Consider the following 19,944-nt stretch of genomic DNA (forward strand, 5'->3'; position numbering starts at 1 on the left):
CTCAATACATTTGAGACAAATTAGTTCCAAAAACATTGAGGATTTTAGGACTTGTGTATAGAGTATACGCCATTTTAACTTCCCAGGACTGCAGATGGAGAAAAGATGCCTGCTCGCTCACAAGATCTATGTTTCTGTGCACGGTCCCCGAGAAATAAAAAGAATACATAAAGAAATTTTGATCTGCTGACAGCTGTAGTTCTCTATTTTTTCCAATTCAATTTAATTTACAAGCTCTAAATCACAACAGTTGGCTCAAGGTGCTTTAAAAGCTTCTTCTAAATCCATCACAGGTGAGACAGACGGGCAGCTGTGCGCGTTCCTGAGCGGAAGGATCTGCGCAAGCTAATAATCCCCCGCCCATTTCCGGCTTCGCTTGAGCCGGGCGTCCATTTTTTCGCGCTCGGATTTTAGGAGGTAAAATAAGACTTCACGAGTCTGTGTAGCACTGCCAGGTTTATTTTGAAAGGCACCACAGTTTCTAATAAATAATCAAACTGTGAAGAAGTTAATATGAAAGATGGAAGATGTTATATTTCCACTGTAGTGTCAGTACACTATTAGAGCTTATGCCGAGTCAGACTGCACACACAATAGTTTGTTTACAAGTTGACTTCTTCTTTTATTGGGATCACACAGAAGTAACACACACACATAACTGGGCGTGGTGCCCCCTACTGGCGATAGCTTGCATAGCACACAATTCTTGGTTCATACATAACAGAAGAGTCAGAAGAAAAAAGAAAAGTCACCTGTGCAGTGCTTAAAAAATACTTTTAAAAAGTGTAAAAAGGACAGCACAGAGTGTAGAGTCGTGTCTCATTAAGTCAGCACTGAAGCATTACACGAGTACATGATGCATGTTTAAACTATGCACATCAACATATTTGTGGACCTATTCTGCCTTTTTTGAGATTATATACACACATAGACAGTGTGTATTTTGGACAGGAGTCAAGTCTGTTTGTTTCAGACAGAGGATGAAGTGAAGGGCTGCTATGAAATACAGGATTATTATCAGGGGTGCACATAAGTGGTCCGCAGGTGCGCATTCGCTGTCAAAATAAAAGACGCGCACCAGATAAGAAGTTGCAACGTGTGTTTGCGTACATAAGATTTTCTGATTATTATTAACCTGTGAATCATGCAAAGCCACCCTAAAAGATTCAGAAAATAAGAATGAGCAGGACAGATTTCCACCTTAAGAACTTTTACAGATACATCACTTGTAACTGTACTTCAAAGCTATGGCACTGATGGCTTTTTTACTTCAGTGTAAAGATATCATTACTTCTTCGTATTCTGCCAATCTGTGAATTAAAACAGGGAGGATTTCAGGGTTGTTTTCCTGCTCGATGAGTTGAGGACACGCCCATGATCTTAGCCCATAAGAAGCACCTTAACACATCGAGGAACGTTTCTGTTAAAGTTCGAACATTGACTCTCCCATAGCTTTCCTGACAGTACAAAGGGTGTGGGCTCTTATGTTAATAAAGGCAGACCCTCAAATAAAAAAACATTTTCTTTTGTTTTAGGAAGAATGACTACTGCAGCAGTAGCAATCTATAATACCCACAGGCAGGCTGTTTTCATTGTTCAGGGGCTGTTGGGAACATTGCTGCAAAAATACCATCAATCCCAGTCTTGACTGATTCTTTGAATCTGTAGAAAAAAGCCGCTGCTGATTCTGGTTCTGGTTCTGGCGTTTTCTCCTGGTAGAATCGATTTTTGAAGGGTAAGCTCTCTTTCTGGCTCACTGAGTTTTCCATCCTGCAGGTGAAGGTTTTCACGCTGTCCATTTCCAGACTGCTGAGATCCCTTTTGTCTTGTCCCCTTTCCCACTCTCCATCGTCCTTCTTCCAGGAGTAGGTGACAGGCCCGGCATTTGTAATGTCTCCATAACATTTCAGTCCACATAGCGATGGTCGATCACACGCCAGCGGCTGCAGAGTCACCTCAGGTCGGGGCACATCCTCGATCGCCACGGTCTTATGAACCCGACCCTGGAACTGGTTGTTGATCTCCACTGAATACCATCCACTGTCCGCCGCAGTCATGTCCCTGATCTCCAACACTCCTGTGCCAGTGTTCAGAGTGGTTCGGCCTCTAAACTTGCTGTAATATGTCAGAGGAATCTGGTCTTTCACCCACTCAGCCAGCAGGTTCTTGCCGTATTTCCACACGATGCTGGTGATCTGTTCATAGACCGGCTCAGGGCTGAGCTGAAGTGTGCCACCAACCCTGAAGTACTTCTCCACAGTCTCGGCCTGACAGAAGCTAACGTTAGCCACCAGCAGCAGCAGCGCTCCGAGAACCACAGACCGACCCATGTCCACTGATCAATACAGGAGTGACAGAGTATCGATGATCACATCAATAAAAACTCACTCGTCGAAATCTTTTCAGGCAGGTCAGTAAAAACCGACGAACATGAGGCGGTTTGAGTCGCTGATAAAGAAACAGACCTCCGCCTTTTTCTTTTGCTGTGGAGCAAAATGTCTCAGAAAAAAACCTTCAGCGTGGCTTCTCTGCTGTTCGCTTTCAAAATGAAAGAACAAAAAATATTTCAACCAATTTCTACAGTCATTGATTAAAAGCCATATATTCTAATCAATTCAGTGTTAAATGAAACATTTGTTAATTTTGTAATATTTGTGAACCAGATGATTTATTTCTTAATAAATTAATAACAATTGTTTCTTTTCTTTCTCCCCCCCCCCCCCTTTTTTTTTTTTTAGCAATATCAAAGTTAATTTGGAGATCTGTGAGGTGAAAGTCAGTAACAAAAACTCGCATCGGTTGTATAAAGTTGGATCCAACTGTTGTCCATGGGATTTATGGTTTCCCTTCCTAATCCTTAAAGGCTCGCAGGTGAAAGTGATCAACACAGGTGAATACAACACTCAAACTAACGCCTCAGCACCACGAGGAGAAGAAAGCAACCTGAATGCGAAGAAGAAAGAAGAAGAAAGAGGCAAACAGCTTATTTTTACAGCTATATAACACTGCTGTTAGTGTGAGCGTAACATCAGGTACCAATTTAATAACGTCATAATCAGGAAAATCCTCAGGAACATGTAAAAAGAAAGAAGAGTTTATCAGAGGCGCTGTTTGAGGTTTTACTGCTTTATTGCTGCAGTCAAAACAATCCTCGCTGATATTGTATTTATATTATTAACATGACAATTCATGTTTTATATGTGCAATGAAGCAGAACAGCGACGCAACACGGCTTTATTTTGAAAAGCGCGGAATCGAGTTTCCTTAGAAAGTGAAAGTAACTCTAAAGTAGGCCTCGGTCCTATTGTCCCGCACTTATTGTAAAATGGTTTGTCTGTAGCCACATAACGTCTGTATTAAGAACTAAATTAGTCTTAAAGAGTAAAAGCGACAATTTGACAGCAACCCCGAGAACCCCCCCCCCCCCCCCCCCCCCACCACACACACACACACACACACACTGGCTCTACGGGGAGGTGTCTGACCGATCAGAGCAGTTTCCACATAGGAAAGAAATGTGCTCCGTGTCTTTCCCATGTGCTTTCTTTGGAAAGAATGTGTATGTAAATAGACTTATTTATGTAAATAAATGTTTATTTTGACACACAGTAGGCTATAAACGTAAATATGTGCATTTCAGTTCATCCACAGAGTGACTGCAGTGATTGTTCAGGGTGAATTTGATATTTACAATAAGAAAAGAATAGATGGTTTTTCTGGTTTTCTATTCAGACATGAAAGAACAAAGCCTCCTTGCCTGCGTCCTGTCGTGTGTTCCTGTAAATGTGTGTGAATGTGTGGATGACTGAATGTGTAAAGCGCTTTGGGGTCCTTAGGGACTAGTAAAGCGCTATACAAATACAGGCCACAGGCCATTTACAAAATGTGTGAAGTTGTCCCTGATGCAGTGGGATTATAAATTATTACAATTAATTTAAACACATTCAGAATGGATAAGTGGCATAATGACTTCATGCACTTCATGTTACTTGTTACCAATGAAACAGGCAGCTGATAAACAGATGATGCTGTCAGACCTTCGAAAATCCTCGTGAATGCTGAACTGTTGAACCAACACATATGATACAGTATACTGTATCATTTATGCTGTTTGCCTGTTATGATCGCTGGTTTAGGTTCCAGGGTTTTTGATTTGTCTTAGAGGTTTTGAATTTATTTTATTTGGACTCCTTTTCCTTTGAAAGGGTAAATGGCCTGATTCCTATATAGCACTTTCCTCCTCTCCCAGAGAACTTAAAACACTTTACACAATGTGCCTCATTCACAGCCTCTTTCTATGCTCAAGTGCTTTTCATCTAACATTCACACACATTCAGACTGTGATGGGGTGCTGCTTGGGGTTAGTACCTCTTTGGCATACAGACTGGAGCAGCCAGGTATTGAACCACCAACCCTTTGTTTAGTAGATGACATGCTCTTCCTCCTCAGCTTCACCTGTAGTGCGGTGTAGCTGTGACTCATGCAAAATTGCTGTAGAAGAATCAGAGTGTAGAGGATGGGACTGAGGACGCAACCCTGTAGGATGCCAGTGTTTGTAATAATGCTGGCTGAAGTCCTGTTGCTTATCCTGACGGACCGACAAACTCCTCATACCCTCATGTATGAGTCTTTGTTTTCCAGATGGGAGAGGGAATAGTGAAGGGCAGCAGTGACCATGGGGCCAAATCAGCTTCATATCATTCAAATCCTCAGATAAATTATTTCCTTGGGAACAAAACATATCGTGATTCTAATTGATCGGGTTAATTGATCCCGATTATGGGCGTCTCGTTGAAGGCCTGGTTTCCAGATTTGGGTTGTTTCTGGTCGAACTGAAGGATTTCTTGTATCTCCAGCGAAAGTCACAGTGTTGGGCAGACGTATCTGTACATATGTGAAAAAAGTGGCTGAGCTTTCTGGTGCATTCAGGGTCATGCATTCAGGGTTGTTCCCTGAATGCACCACAGGTATGTGCAGGTACACATACTAACTGTGAATGTCCCAAACATGAATGATCGTGAACTCTCAAAATAAACTTCTTTGTGTTTTTATTTGAGTCACAAAAGCGGGCAGGTGGTGCCCTCTTGTGGTCACATTTGTGCTTTACACAAGTAAAATTGAATTGAATCGTCTGCAGTGGAAACAGCAGATGGCATTAATTATATCTTTTCTGAGTTAATTTCACTGAGAATAATCAGACCCCAGAATATGACTTTAGCACCACAGTCATGGAGCCTGAGTTGAAAGTTAAGTAATTCTAGACCCTAAAAATCTAATTGAAGCTATTTGTTTGAAGTTTATCGTGTTTAACCAAAAGTTTCTACGTGCTTTAAAGAAATGAATCCCCAACATCTTATATTAATTTGTCTTTAGGAAGGTGACACGCACTGTTGGTGTAAGTCGTCTTTCATTTTCTTGGCTGAAGCAGGAACACCTTCACTGTGGGGAAAAAGAAAGAATAGTTTATTGTTATTGTACTTATAAGTTATTTTATTTGACTTTGTTTTGTGTTTTTCATTGACTTTACCCAGCATTTCATTATTTGAGACACTGCTTGTGTACTTACAGGCTTTTGTTAATATTTGTTTAGTTTTATTATTATTATTTAGTCTTTTCATTCTAAGCAGCTCAGCATGTTTAAATGATTTTCTTGCTTATTTTACATTTTATTCACAGCTGAAGCATTTTGAGCTGCACTAAAGTAAGTTTCTGTTGTAGTGAAATTAAAAAGTCACAAACAAATTTTATGTGAAATACTTTGGCTGGTATTAAACAGTGTGACGCATTAAACTGCTTCATCAGTGTCGACTCGCTGAATGAGAAGAACTGCTGCTGGGAGACATTCAAAACTGTTGATTCACTGAGAAAAGGAGCTGCCGGTGATCTCAGACTGTTTTGCTGGGTTTGATTAACCTTCCGGTGAAAACGTGTCCTTCGTTATGTGTTGACTGTCACTGCGGTGCCAAACCTTCACCCTCAATCATCAAACCTGGAATACGCTGTATGAATATTTCACACCAGATATGATCTTTATATTTTAAGTTTCTGCATTTTTAGGAGGAGTTCAGAAGTGTGTGCAGGTTTGCTCAGCCTTTTCATTTATATAGAAATGATACATTTATGTCTCTTAAATGTTGAGTTCACGGCTCACTTCACACACACAAGTTCAGGGGTAAAGAGGAAGAGGAGGAAGCGAGGAGGAGGAGCCTGAATAAAAACGATTCCCTCTTAATCATTTTTATTGTCTGGACATTTTGAAATGCTGTTTTATTTCATGATGATGCCATTTTTATTAACAGCATTACTGGAATTTTCCTGTATGGTCCCTTTGCTGTATTTTCCATTTTTAGGGAATTGCTGTAATATCTCTTAAGGTATTTCTACTGCAGTCTCATTTACTGTAGTTTTACTGCAATGTCTGTAACCAGAGTGTAACAACACTTTTAGTGTATTTTCCTTTATTTTTGCTTAAATTAGTTTTGTTGTTTACAGTACTGTTTATTAATTTAAACCCGTAGAAGCATTCTGATTGCAGTGCAGCACTTTAAGCTAAAACTTAACATGAAAATGAGATACACATTTGTCAGATTTGTCCTTAAAATTTACTTTTATTTGTAGAAAATTGATTTGAAATGAATGAAAGTACAACATTTGTTTTTAAATGCAGACTGATTTTCTAAAACACTGAATGTTGCTACTTGTGGACCTCATTAAAAATGCATTGAATCATTTTGATATATTACACCAAACCCGCCATTACTTTGACAACCGATTGCATTCTTGGTCTTATATGAAGAACCTGGACTGCTGCTTTTTTCCTATTAGGCAACATAATGAGGCATAAAGCATAAGGAGGATACTTACAAGCTATAATACGTTTAATTGAATCCCTTATATTAAAAAAGTTAAATGTATTTCAGGTGTGACAGATGTGATTTTGCTCCGTTACTGTAATATTGATCTTTGATTTTTAATTAGCTGTTTAATTCTCCCTGATAAGCTCGGGAGTTCTCGGAGCTCCTCTCCGCGATTCGTTCCAGCAGGAATGGAGGAGAGTAATCTATTACACACGCTGAGGAGGTAACGAGCCCCGCATCGCTTCCACCTGACTGAGTGTGAGCGCGTCACACAGAGAGGTGAGTCCACTGTGAGTCACATCGGGGCTGAAGACCGAGGAGGCAGAGAGTTCTTCCCCTCCGAGGAGGAATCATCCGAGCCACCGCTGCTGCTGATCCCCCATCATTTATCTTTATTATTATTATTATTATTAGCATTTAATTCTGAGGATTTATTCACGGAACCTTTTTTCTGTTTTCTTCTTGACGCGGATCTTACAAAAAAATCAAAGGAAAGTGTTTTATTTATATATTTATTTATTTTATGTTTTATTTTTTCCTTCGAAGGATGTTCAGTGGATCAGCTGCACGGAGGACAAACGGCTTTCCTCGCGGATATTAATGCGCTCTGTCACTTTGCGTGATGGAGAACTTTACCGTGTGGAGTAATTTCACTCGAGTTCTGTCAGAGCTGGACGGGACGGAGGAGGACGAGGACGGGGAAGAGGACGGCGGAGGGATCGGCGGACTGCGCGTCCTCGTCGCCTGCGTGCTCTTCCTGCTCATCGTGTCCACGTTGCTCGGGAACACGCTCGTGTGCGCAGCAGTGATAAAGTTCCGCCACCTGCGCTCCAAAGTCACCAACTTCTTCGTCATCTCTCTGGCCGTGTCCGACCTGTTCGTGGCCGTGCTCGTGATGCCGTGGGAGGCCATCACTGAGGTGACCAACACGTGGCTGTTTGGACGCTTTTGTGACGTCTGGATCGCCTTTGACATCATGTGCTCCACAGCGTCCATCCTCAACCTGTGCATCATCAGCGTGGACCGCTACTGGGCCATCTCCAGCCCCTTCAAGTACGAGCGGAAAATGACTCATCGCGTGGCGTTTGTCATGATAGGGGTGGCGTGGACGCTGTCCATTCTGATCTCCTTCATCCCCGTGCAGCTCAACTGGCACCGGGCCGGGGAGGAGGAGCGGGAGGTGGCGATGGAGGAGATGGCGGCGATAATGGCCGCCAGCGGAAAGAACTTCACAAACTTGAGCAGCTTCAACTCGAGCGACGTCGCCGCCCAGAGTTGTGTGGCCAACCTGAACAAGACCTACGCCATCTCCTCCTCCTTTATCAGCTTTTACATCCCAGTGGTGATCATGATCGCCACCTACACCCGGATCTACCGAATCGCTCAGACCCAGATCCGTCGGATCATGTCTTTGGAGCGGGCGGCAGAGCAGGCGCAGCACCAAGGCCACGGCGTGAACAGGAACCAGCAGCAGGTGCAGCGGCCCGGCGACGAGGCCTCGCTGAAGTCCTCGTTCAAGAAGGAAACCAAAGTCCTGAAGACGCTTTCAATCATCATGGGCGTGTTCGTGTTTTGTTGGCTGCCCTTCTTTGTCCTCAACTGCACCGTCCCCTTCTGCGACCCGCCGTGCGTCAGCGACACCACCTTCACCGTCTTCGTCTGGTTCGGCTGGGCCAACTCGTCCCTCAACCCGGTCATCTACGCGTTCAACGCAGACTTCCGCCGAGCTTTCGCCAGCATCCTGGGCTGCGGCCGAGTCTGCTCGAACAACGCGGTGGAGGCGGTGAACTTAAGCAACGAACTGGTTTCCTACCACCATGACACCACCCTCCACAAGGAGGCGCTGGTCCCCGCTCAGCCGCAGCAGCATCCCCGCAACATTAACGTCAGCTCGGACCACCTGGAGGACATGAGCGCACATTTTGACGAGGAGTCGATCATCTCCAACGGTTCTCCGAGCCACAACAGACTGCTGCTGCTTCCCGCAACCATCCAGTATGAGGAAGACCCAGAGATTTCCTTGGAAACAATCACACCGTTCACCTCAGCTCCAGGGCTGGAGAGTGATGCTCTGATACCAGGACAAGTCCACCAGGACGGATAGGACAGACACAATGTTTGGACATTCCTCCATGATGTGTGCTCTTGATTCATTTAAAGTTGTGGACTTTAGAACTTCATAATTTGGGTTATTGATCTGAAACTGGCTAAAATCACCACTGAGCACAAAGAATGTATAATCTCCACGTTCATCCTATTATAGCCCGTCACGAAGGGACAGATGGTGCTTGAAAAAACTTTGTCTTGACAAGTCTGATGGCTGATATCTGGAGCTCTGAGGTCTCTCCAGACGAATGTCCCATTAACAACTCAATAGTTGCGCCTGAACAAGTCATTAAAATTGCACTAAAACTTCCTTCTCATTTAAACTCTTTAAATGAGAGTCCAGTGACATCACCTGCTGGTTTGTAAAGTCCAGTTCTGAAGCCTCAAACTGAGCGTTTCTGACATGCTAACCAGGCGTGACGAGCTTCTTTCTCACTATAACATTTTCAGCGGGGATCAACTGCTGAGACGAAAATGCCCTGTTTCACGTAGATAAATATAAAAAAAGAAAAACAGAGCTGTAATGCACTTTTTCTTAGTGCGAGGAACTGAGCACTCTGTGATTCCCAAATCACAGCAGTGTACGCACTAAGTAGATGCGCCCTAAATCATACCCCTGCTTTACTGTCCATTTAACTTTTTATGGGACCATAATTTATAAAAATAAACATTTTATGTCCAGTAAGATGTAAAACTAGGAATTGAGACCATAAACTCATCAGATAAGTTTTCACTGAAGTCATTTATCAAGTGAGAAGGGGAGCCATTTTCCCATCGTGTTAAATATGACCCAATTTCTTTTTCCCGCTGGCCTTTAGAAAGAACGCAGGTTCGAGGCCCTCCAGCGTTGGCTGGATCTATCGAGCCTGATATTAAATAACAGGCGGGAAACTCAAGCTACTCTTAAATGCCAGCATCCTAATTTATATATTTTTAACATCCTGTTTGCTGCTGTATTTTGTATTTTGTTTGTTTTTTCATGTTTTCTTTAGGTTGTTTAAATAGAAACAAATGTATGTGTGTGGAAATGTGACCTCCTGACAAAAAGCCTGTGCAAACCCAGTGCAGACACAATCGTTTAAACCCATATTTATTCACAGTAGAACACAGAAAACATATCAGATGTTTAAGCGTAGACAGTTTGAAGTCGATGGCAGCAACATGCCTCAAAACATCCATGATGGGAGCAACAAGGCTGGAGAAGCAGGCGGTACAAAAAATAAACAGCTGGAGAAACATGTTGTACAAATCAGGTTAATTGGCAGCAGGTCAGCAACATGATTGGGCATAAAAAGAGCATCTTGATTTATAAATTGTGAAACAATTTCAGAATAATATTCATCAAAATAAAATTGTAAAAAAACTCAGAAAATATTAAATCATAAACTAGTCTGGAGAAGCATCTGTGTGCATGAGACGAGGCTGGAAACCCGGACTGGATGCCTGTGATCCGATGGCTCTTTGGCTTCGGAGTAGAAGAGTCTGAGTGCTGAACCAGCTGAGAACATCTGGAGCATCCTGAAACCAAAAATGGGACAAAGAGGAGTCCGGACTGCTGGGCATCAGTCCAGAACCGGACAACAGTCCTCTGGAAGTCCAGCAGCTGCTGTCCTCAGCTCACAGGCAGATGTTACAGAGGAAACATGGACCAGCCCAAACTTTTAGAGACGTGTTGATACCATCAAATTCAAAACAGTCTCATATGTTCATTAAGACTCAGTTCAATCATTTGACTCGTTTTTTGTGAATAAATGGGTTTGTGACATTTGCAAATCATTGTATTCTGTTTTTATGTACATTTTCCACAGCATCCCAACTTTTTGTATACTAGGAGAGAACTGTTAGTGATGTGGAAGTGCTTTAGAGACACGTAGAGGCAACCGGTGTTTGTGTGTTAAAACAGAATTAAGGGTTGAGGTTATGAAACCTGACCCTGACTCTGACGTTCATCCATAAAATGACATTTAAAGCATCATCATAAGTGCGATGATATTTGCCATTCATCCGTAATCCGCAAGACGCACCGGTTGTTTGAGAATATGGTATTAACAGGGACTTAATGTGAAAGCAACATTTAAATATCTAAACAGTACGATGGCTACTCTGTTGCTTCGTTGAGGTTTTAAATGCACTGTAAACCATCAGAGAGACGAATAAATGCAGAAGAGGTTTAACTGAGTGAAAGTCAAAGCTGCTGTACTGAATCTTCACAGCAGAAAAACTTGATGGCAGTCATTGAGGATCAGGGAGGATGGTGGGGGGGCCTGACAGGTAACCTGACTCCCTCACTAACATCCTGTCTCCCCCCCCCCCCCCCCCTACAGATACATTATGCTGTTTTCAGCTATTCTTAGAAACATGACATTTTTGACAAAAAGTAAAAAAGTAGAAATGAGATTTTTTTCCAAACAAGAAAAACAAAATACTTTTATTTTATTTTATTGATATAGCGCCCAACCACATTCGTCTCAAGTAAAGACGGTACAATGATACACAGAAAACCCAACAGTCAGAAGACAGCGAGGATGCGATGACGATACAAATACAAACGAACACGGAGCGACGGCAGAGTCTGAGTTTTCCTCCCGTTGGTCGACGCTCCTTCCTCTCTCTCTGCAGTCTACCTCTGCTCTCTCCTTTCATCTTCACTCAGTGGTGGAGTTGAAACAGAGTGGAGGCTCCAGGGGCCACTGAGGGGACGGCACTCTGAACCTCACAGGTGTGTCCTGCAGGGTCAGCTGTTCAGTGCATCATCGAGATGTTTCATGAGGGAGGAAACGAGAGCAGAGCGCTCGTTTCGGGTGTGGGCTGAGCTCAAGAGCTCTGCAGCACGTCAACACTTTTAACTGATCTCAGACCTCCCCGCAGAGTTTGAGTAATAAACTGATTGGTGTTTAGTTTAGCAGGATACAGAGGAGTCTCCAGCAGTGTAGACTCTGCTGTTTGTGGAGCAGGTGATAGAAGGAGATTGTGATTTAAGAATTTATTTCATAGGATCATCACAGCATCCCGGCATCTTTAATGAGTGCAGACTGACACCATGAAATGTTAATGAACTTTGAAATCCTGGCAGGCATAAAACAGAGAGACTGTGGCACTTGTGCTCTCTGTGTGGTGTTTTGGTGCACTTGCATGTATGCCACTTTTATTTGAAAGATACTTTAAAAACGGCCAAAGCTGCTCGATATCATTAAACCTGCTGCTGCAAAGGACTGAGATCTGGAAACTGTGGAGAAGAGGAAAAAGGTGGGGAACGAGGAACAGCTGAAACCAGTTAAGGTAGCGCCAAACAAAGTAAAATAGGAAATGCACAACGATGAAAACAATGAAAACACTAAGAAATTCAGAAAACGTTGGTCCTAAAAAAAAAAAAAAAAAGGTGATGAGGTGGTCCTGATGTTTTTAAACAAGAAAAAGAAGAAATGGGGATTCTCAGTTCATCCGACCCCCCCCCCCCCCCCCAATAAGAAAATTAAGCTAGGTCTGAAAAAACAAAAAAACAAAACAAGAATGTAATTCATCCTGTGAAAGTACGCAGTTGGTGTGAACGGCTCCATTAACAATACTTTTTTTATTCACGAAACATTGTCACAAATAACACTCAACGATATTTCAGATGGTTGTGTGAGTAAACTGGACCAGCACGTCTGACATCATCAAGCACCATCAGTTAAATCAGCTTCCCTCTCCATCCTGATGCTTAATTGCACTGTTGCTGGCAGGTGACTGGCTGATTTGGTAAATGGTGAGCACTTGAACAGGACAATAACAAAGTGGATATATGACTGCAGTATTAGAGCACAGTGTCTGTCCAACGGTCTCACAGCAGTTTGTGAAATATTCAACATGAAATGCTTTCATTCTTGTTTCTGGACACAAATCTCCGCTCCCCACCAATATTCCCTCTAATCTTTCATGTGTCTGAGCGAGCACACAAACTCCCTGAGCGGACACTTGGACCACTGTGAGCGACAGCAGACGTGTGCACTGTGGTCACGCCAGCGTCGAATCCATCCAAGTTACATGGTTTACTAAAATAATCAAATTACAGCATTTATGTTAGACTACATTTAATTAACTGCTTTAGCCCACTTACAATGAAAATTTAGAAAAAAAATCTTGTTCATGACCTGTAGCATGTTAACACTATTGGAAGGAAAAATAACCTGAACTCCAATAAAGCTCTGACTTGTATGATGCGTCTGAGTCTGGGAGAGAGTCTGTAACTCTCTGTCTGCAAAATACAGTAAATAATGACCAATGCTGGGAAATTAACTATATAGTTACTTCTTCAAAAAAGTATCAAAGTTTTTTGCAGCTGTTTACCTAAAAATGCAGCCAAGGCGTTTTTTTAAACAAACATTTCAAAGTATTTACAGAACAATCAGCTGCTCTGCATCAAATCTGATGCCACACAAATTATTTGTGCCGCTCCAAAAAATAATTTCTGTCCACTATGAGATGAACAACAGCCTGATACCTGCAGGCCTGACAGCAGCAGATGTGTCACTGCTGTAACACCTGTAACACTCAGCAGTCGCCTCATTGTTCTGACACACACAACAAAACTATTGACAACACTACACACTAACTACACACTAACTACACAAGATTTGTGTTAAACGTCGCAAATCTCTCACATCTCAAACACACCGTCACTCCTAAAACTTCCCCCTCCCTAAACATCTAAATGCCATGTTGCCATATCATGTTTTGATTGGTCCACATGGTACATTTTTCCACCAATAGGAAAGGCTGGAGGGGGGCTGTGTTTGTTCACAGGCGGAGTGATTTCGAGCGTTTTCCTTATAAAACGCCGTTTTTACCGTTTCTTCCTGCAGTAAATATAAACAACGACAGTATTCAGGAAGAAAACCAAACACTGCAGATATTTTTTATCATAACTCTGGTTTTACGTGACCGATCAACACAGTTTAAAAACTGGTATAAAGTCCACACTGTTTCCGTCAGTTGTTCCGTCTGTCCTGCTCACATCTCCAATGGTTGTACACGTTGTCATTAACGTGGCTTCACTCCGCATCAACCGCTTTGCTAAAACACCGGTGTGGGCACATAAGGACGCTGTCATAGCCTTTCAACCACTTTGATTAGCTGCGTATATACGAATGTGAATCCCATCATTGGCTGGACTATGGGATAAGGTGGCATCGTTCTGATCCCATACGGGAGCAGCCAGTCACTCACTGACTAACACTGCAGAACAGAATTGTTAAAGTATTCATTTTAATTTCAATTCAGGTTAGATTTTTCTTTTGTGCGCAATGCAGCTTTTCTGTGCGCAGAGACCGTGCCTGCAGTGCGCAATTACGCACGCGCGCAGCTTAGAGGGAACATTGCTCCCCACAGGTTTGCATCACACTCATCTCTGCCCAGGAAGAGCAGGAAGGGTAGTGAGTGCTGTGAATCATTGCATCACTTACAGCAGAAACACGCAATTCAAGCAGCTCACAGAACTGAAAGCCGTCCTAATAAAAGTGCTTTTAGAAAAACATCCTGCTTTGGTTTAAAATACAAAGACTGCCGTTCTTTCAAAGTTTCAAAGACAACAAATAATTCTTGTTGAAACACGTCCGTTTCACACTCGTTCTGACTGTGATGACAAACAGGAACAATGTGCGTCTGTGGACAAGAACTAATTGCTTTTTGCGACAGTTTCACATTTTGCTGTGAGACTGGTCGAAGTGGTCGTACTCCTCTATGATGCAGCATGCACCAATGTTTAATGGAGCCGCTCATTTACAGCGCGTAACGCAAAAGTTGATGCAACGTAAAGCAACTAATGCACACTGACCACCTTCACTCCCTAAAGGAGCTCTTCCCATGTAGTCTGTTTCATATATTTAATGAATTACTGAAGAATTTTAATGTCTGATGTACTCTTCTCTCCTTTTTTACTTATAATCTTTTATACATTTGTCAGCTACTTGTTGCTGTGCTGCTCAGGTTTTTGGATAGAAGAAATCACTGAGAGACAGCAGGAACTGTGAGCCTCCGGTATTACTCTGATGTTACAATAAACCACAAAATTAATATAATTTGTTATTAAACAAAACTAACTGCAGATGAAGCCCATAAGTTTGCAGGAAAATGTTTATTGAAGTCACAGAGTGAGTGCTTTTAGAGCCATCTCCCTAATATCGTCTATGCAACAGGAAGTCAGAGTTGCCACCCCCTGTTGGTCATCACGAGGAATGCAGCGTGGCGCTGGAAGCTCCATCTTACACTCTATGGCAGCGGTCTCCAACCTTTTTTGCGCCACCGACCGGTTTATGCCCAACAATATTTTCAAGGACCGGCCTTTAAGGTGTCGCGGATAAATACAACAAAATCAAACTAGTACAGGTACCGAAAAAAAGAAGATTTATTCATAACACACGTGAAAAGACCCAGGAAAACAGAGTTAACGATAAAACCGATAAAAACCCTGAAAACCATACATTTCACACCTGAGCCTCAACTCTCGCGGCCCGATACCGGTCCGAGGCCCGGGGGTTGGGGACCGCTGCTCTGTGGCACAGGTGACAAACTCCCGTCCTCGAGCGTCCTGAAACCTTTCAACATTTCCCTGCTGCAACACACCTGGATAAGATTAGTAGGTCAACTGCAAGGGGTCGGCCTGCTAATTTTATTCAGGTGTGTTGCAGCAGGGACACATGGAAAAGTTTCAGCACACTGGCCCTCCAGGACTGGAGTCTGACATCCCTGTATGGTGTAAGTAAAGGTTTTAAAAGAGCTCCAGCTTACAGGTCTAGGAGGTTGTCAGCACTGAGCATGAAGGGACTTTAGCTTCACCTCAGTGAGGAGACGTATTTGATCCCAAAGGTGTGACCACATCCTCTTGGATCAGGAGCACACGGATAATGAAACTGCTAATTATGGAATTTACTTACTGTCAATTACAAGTACTCTCTCTCTTTATCAGTGAAGTGTGTGTTAAAGAAACACAGAACAGTTTTCTTACCCAACTGAGTCTTTATCAAATGAGTCATTAGAAGAAGAAGTATCGTCACATGCATACACGAGTCACAGGACTCGACACTCCAGTGATTTATTCACTATCAGTTGCAGAAAAAATATAGATTTTTTTTTTAAATCAGCGCCAAACACAGGTGTCAACCTTTATTTTGAAGGCTGGGTGTGGCTCACGGCGTGATTGCTCACTTTTCATTGTACACATTAGATAATAGAACAAGCTGTTCTGTGTTGCATGTGTGCTTTTAAACTGACAATAACACACAGACTTGACATCATTTAGACAGCATCAGCTGCTGCAGAAGCTCACATGTCATTATACATCTGCATCAGCGCAAATAAATAAATAGAGAAGGAAACCCTAAAAAAATTAGTTTTTTTCTGTTATACAACCTGCGAATACTTTGTGCACGGGCCGCCCTGCTGGTAATTTTGATAGTTTCTATGCCAAAGGGGAAAAATAGCTCAGCTTTCATTCTGAACAGCACCGGGGAAGGCCTCTGTGTCCATGAATGCCCCTTTGTCATAACGTGTGTCACAGTATGAGGCTGTGAAAGTACTAATTTGTTAGTGTGAACTGTCTCCTGATGAAAGGTTCGACAGATTCAAGTCATCACTGCTGCACAGTTTGTGTTTTTACAGTTGCCAAATTTATTTTTGTTGTATCACTTTTATTCCAACCGTTATGGGTGAAATAATGATGCTGATGTGAGCGCACTCGCTAATGAGAGACTATGAACTTTATTCCTGCACCAACAGAAGACCCAAAATGAGAGTTTGGATCAAGGAAGCAAGAGAAAACTTTACTAAACTTTATTGCACTGAACCAGAACTCTGGGAGAGGCCAGAGGAAGAGATGGGAGCACACACCGACTGGGTGGAAAAATAAAACAGGAAGTAAGATAATAAAAGACACACAAGGAAACACGAAGTGACAACAAGGCCTGACACAGACACAGATAATGGGAAATATATCCCAAAGTCTTTGTCACCTTAGAGCCAAAGGGCTAAGGACACTTGGTGAAAGACTTTTATCTTAACCAGGATTTAGTTTTAATTTTATGGAGGAATTTCTTAGAAAATGCCATAATTTATTGGGCCGTGCACTGGGAAGCTTTATGAATACAGGCCCTGTGGTGTTAAAATGCAGCCTGCATTCAGACTGTCCAGATAATAAATGTTGAGGTTGGTGCTCTGCATGCAAATGTAGTGTCTGTGTCCTCCACACTTGGCTGTTATGTTAATGTCTTCATTAGAAAACTAAACTTTCTCTCAGGAATTGAAATAGTGACCGATTTATGTGGAGAAAATCTGTCCCCGTGCATTTAACCTTCACTGTGTGGGTGAATCGACTCTTCCTGCTGCATTCACAGTTTCAGTGTTTCTGTACTTGTCCAATAAACATGACTTGAATTCTGTCTTTTCAGCTGAGTTAATGTGCAGCCCTTGTTCTCCCCATCATTGCCTCTTTTATCTGAATGTCCAAGATATCCTGGTTGATGTTTCTACCATCTACGTGCCAGCTCTGTTCGACTGCGAGGGTTCACCTTCAACCTTCATTTGGCTACTTACAAAACCTTTCATCTCATTACTTCATTAAATTCTGCTGTTCACATCAGAATGACCTTTTTTAATTCAATCTGAACACCTTTTTAGCAGGAATTAGCTCACTGTTCCCATCTTCTAGGCCTCATAGAGCCACATTTACTAAAGGATTGCAAATTACATTAGACTGCAATCAGAAACCTGTGCTGATTGGAGTGGAAGGTTCTCCAGCTGATCTTCTAACAATGAGCTCATTTAAGATCACAAACACAGCCGGTTAATTTCAATCTACCAAGACGAATGCAAATTAAATTAAAAAACCAAACTTGATCTGGAAGTGAGCCACCTGCTAACCTGCAGGTTACATACACAAGCTTTTATCCAGAAACAGGACAAGAATCCAGATCAACGAAAGGCAACTGAGGGGAAATATCTCCAGGGGGCGTTAGAAGAACCAAAAAAGCTAAAATCTACAGAAACCATCATTCACCAGATTCTGATTAATCCATGTTGTAATAAACTTTAACGTTATGTGTGTGCAACACACTTGCGTTGTGAGGCTGCAGGGATTTATTAATTAAGGAACCTGATTCACAGCCATCTGTGGGCAACAAATAGTTCCTGCAAAACCCTGAATGACATCCAGCGACACCTGAACAGAGATGAATGCAACACTCATGTTTTATTTTAGATTTGAAAAGAAGAATAAAGAACAACGAGCTCCATGAAACCTGCTTGTGATGGTGCAGAGCTCTGTGTGTACACTGATGGGTTAAATGGCACAGATATTTTTCTACTCTACAGCCGCCTCAGACGCCGTATGGTGTGGACCTGAGTGCAGACGAGGGGGAAAGGAAACAAAGTGTAACAAAAAGCCATCAGTTTATTTAGGCTGTTGGCAAAAAACAAACTAAACTAAAACCTAAACTGGGATAAGCTAACACTAGCATGAGAACTATGACAGGGGATCAAACAGGAATCGGAACAGGTGCATGAAAAAACTATGATGAGAACCATGACCCTGAAATGAAACTTGAAAATAATCCTGTGACTTGAAGTACACGACACTGGAGAGAGGAAGACAGGACTTAAATGCACAGGAGGGTAATGAGGGAAGTGAGAACACCTGGAGAAACGAACCTGAACAGCAGGGGACATAAAACAAAAAACTAAACACACTGAACATGGAACACCAGGGGCCTGTTCTTCGTACTGCGCTAAGTAAGTTAGCTGGATTAGATTGTTGACGATTTCGCGTGATCCTGGATCGTTCGGTTCCCCGAAGCTCATCCGGGACTTGCTGTCATAGCAACAGAGCCGTAAGCGTAAACCTGCTCGGGAGCAGGTTTACTTTATGTAAACAGGATTAGATCGCGGCCACGCAGGTATGTCCGCTTCATTTATACGAAAGCAACAGCGATATTCCACCACTGTTTCACCATAAATAAATAACATCAATGTAACTAAAGATAATGCAGCACCTGATCCATTTATTGATTTCACACAGATACATACAGGTCATTTCCTAAAAAAGGGAAATGTACTATTAACATTCTATTACATGTATGTGATTATTACAGATGTAATTCATATTTCAGAGTAGTAATTGTAAATTACTTCGTGTAATCAAGATGAGAGACCACGGCTATAAAAGCGAAGGTGGATTTGGGAAGCCTGTCGCAGCCATGTCCTGTCCGTATACGCGACCAACCCATTGCGGAAGGTGCAAGATTGATAAGGAGAGTCCTCAGAATTCAGCGTGTATTGCGGGATAGACAGGATCCTTTAGCTCAGCGCGACAGTGTGCTCATAGAGAGATATCGATTTTCCCGTGAGGATATTATTTACTTAACCAACTTGTTGACGAGGGGGTGCAGGACCACCACCTGTCTTTTTTTCCTCTGCCCTTTTCTTGGTTGCTGTTATGAACAAACTAACAGAGTATTACAGGCCAGTATTACCTTGCCAAGAGACGCAAAGCAATCTAAGAGATAAATATTACCATTCTGTAGAATACTCCTGTATTCCACTTTTACTTGTTCCCATGTTCTTGTGGGTCCTGTTGTGGCTCTAATGTGAAAGGGGATATAATATAACATATTATAATATAATATAATGCCATATGATATTGGACAATATAGTGTCATATGATAGATCTACCCTACCGCCTACTGGTGTTGGCCAGAGGGGCCGATGGCGCGATATGGCAGCCTGGCTACAACCGTAGCTGCCTCCACCAGTGTGTGAATGTGGGAGTGAATGAATAGTGGCATTGTAAAGCGCTTTGGGTGCCTTGGAAAGCGCTATATAAACCCAATCCATTATTATTATTATTATTAAATTACCTACGAGTTTGATTTGTCAGCAACTTTCTGCCAGCCCTCTCTCCTTGCTTTTGCAGCCTTTGCAGTGTTCCCTTGCATTTTAATTAAACTCTGAAACT

The 19,944-nt window shown here is 42.4% G+C and overlaps 2 protein-coding genes across 2 annotated transcripts; one reads left to right on the forward strand and one right to left on the reverse strand.

Annotated features, from left to right (window-relative positions):
- Positions 1-437: 437 nt before the first annotated feature.
- Positions 438-2,548, reverse strand: LOC101468862 (titin). The gene has a single exon (XM_004570632.6). The coding sequence runs from the start codon at positions 2,328-2,330 to the stop codon at positions 1,590-1,592; it is 741 nt and encodes a 246-aa protein (XP_004570689.2). The 5' UTR covers positions 2,331-2,548; the 3' UTR covers positions 438-1,589.
- Positions 2,549-7,184: 4,636 nt separating this feature from the next.
- On the forward strand, positions 7,185-9,853 carry LOC101468556 (D(1)-like dopamine receptor). The gene has a single exon (XM_004570631.3). The coding sequence runs from the start codon at positions 7,480-7,482 to the stop codon at positions 8,959-8,961; it is 1,482 nt and encodes a 493-aa protein (XP_004570688.3). The 5' UTR covers positions 7,185-7,479; the 3' UTR covers positions 8,962-9,853.
- Positions 9,854-19,944: the final 10,091 nt, after the last annotated feature.

The sequence above is a fragment of the Maylandia zebra genome, linkage group LG13 (assembly GCF_041146795.1).
Source record: "Maylandia zebra isolate NMK-2024a linkage group LG13, Mzebra_GT3a, whole genome shotgun sequence".
NCBI lineage: Eukaryota > Metazoa > Chordata > Actinopteri > Cichliformes > Cichlidae > Maylandia > Maylandia zebra.

Excerpts from the sequence above, each read along its gene's own strand:
- LOC101468862 (XM_004570632.6), bottom strand. The coding sequence starts at position 2,330 with ATGGGTCGGTCTGTGGTTCTCGGAGCGCTGCTGCTGCTGGTGGCTAAC.
- LOC101468556 (XM_004570631.3), top strand. The coding sequence starts at position 7,480 with ATGGAGAACTTTACCGTGTGGAGTAATTTCACTCGAGTTCTGTCAGAG.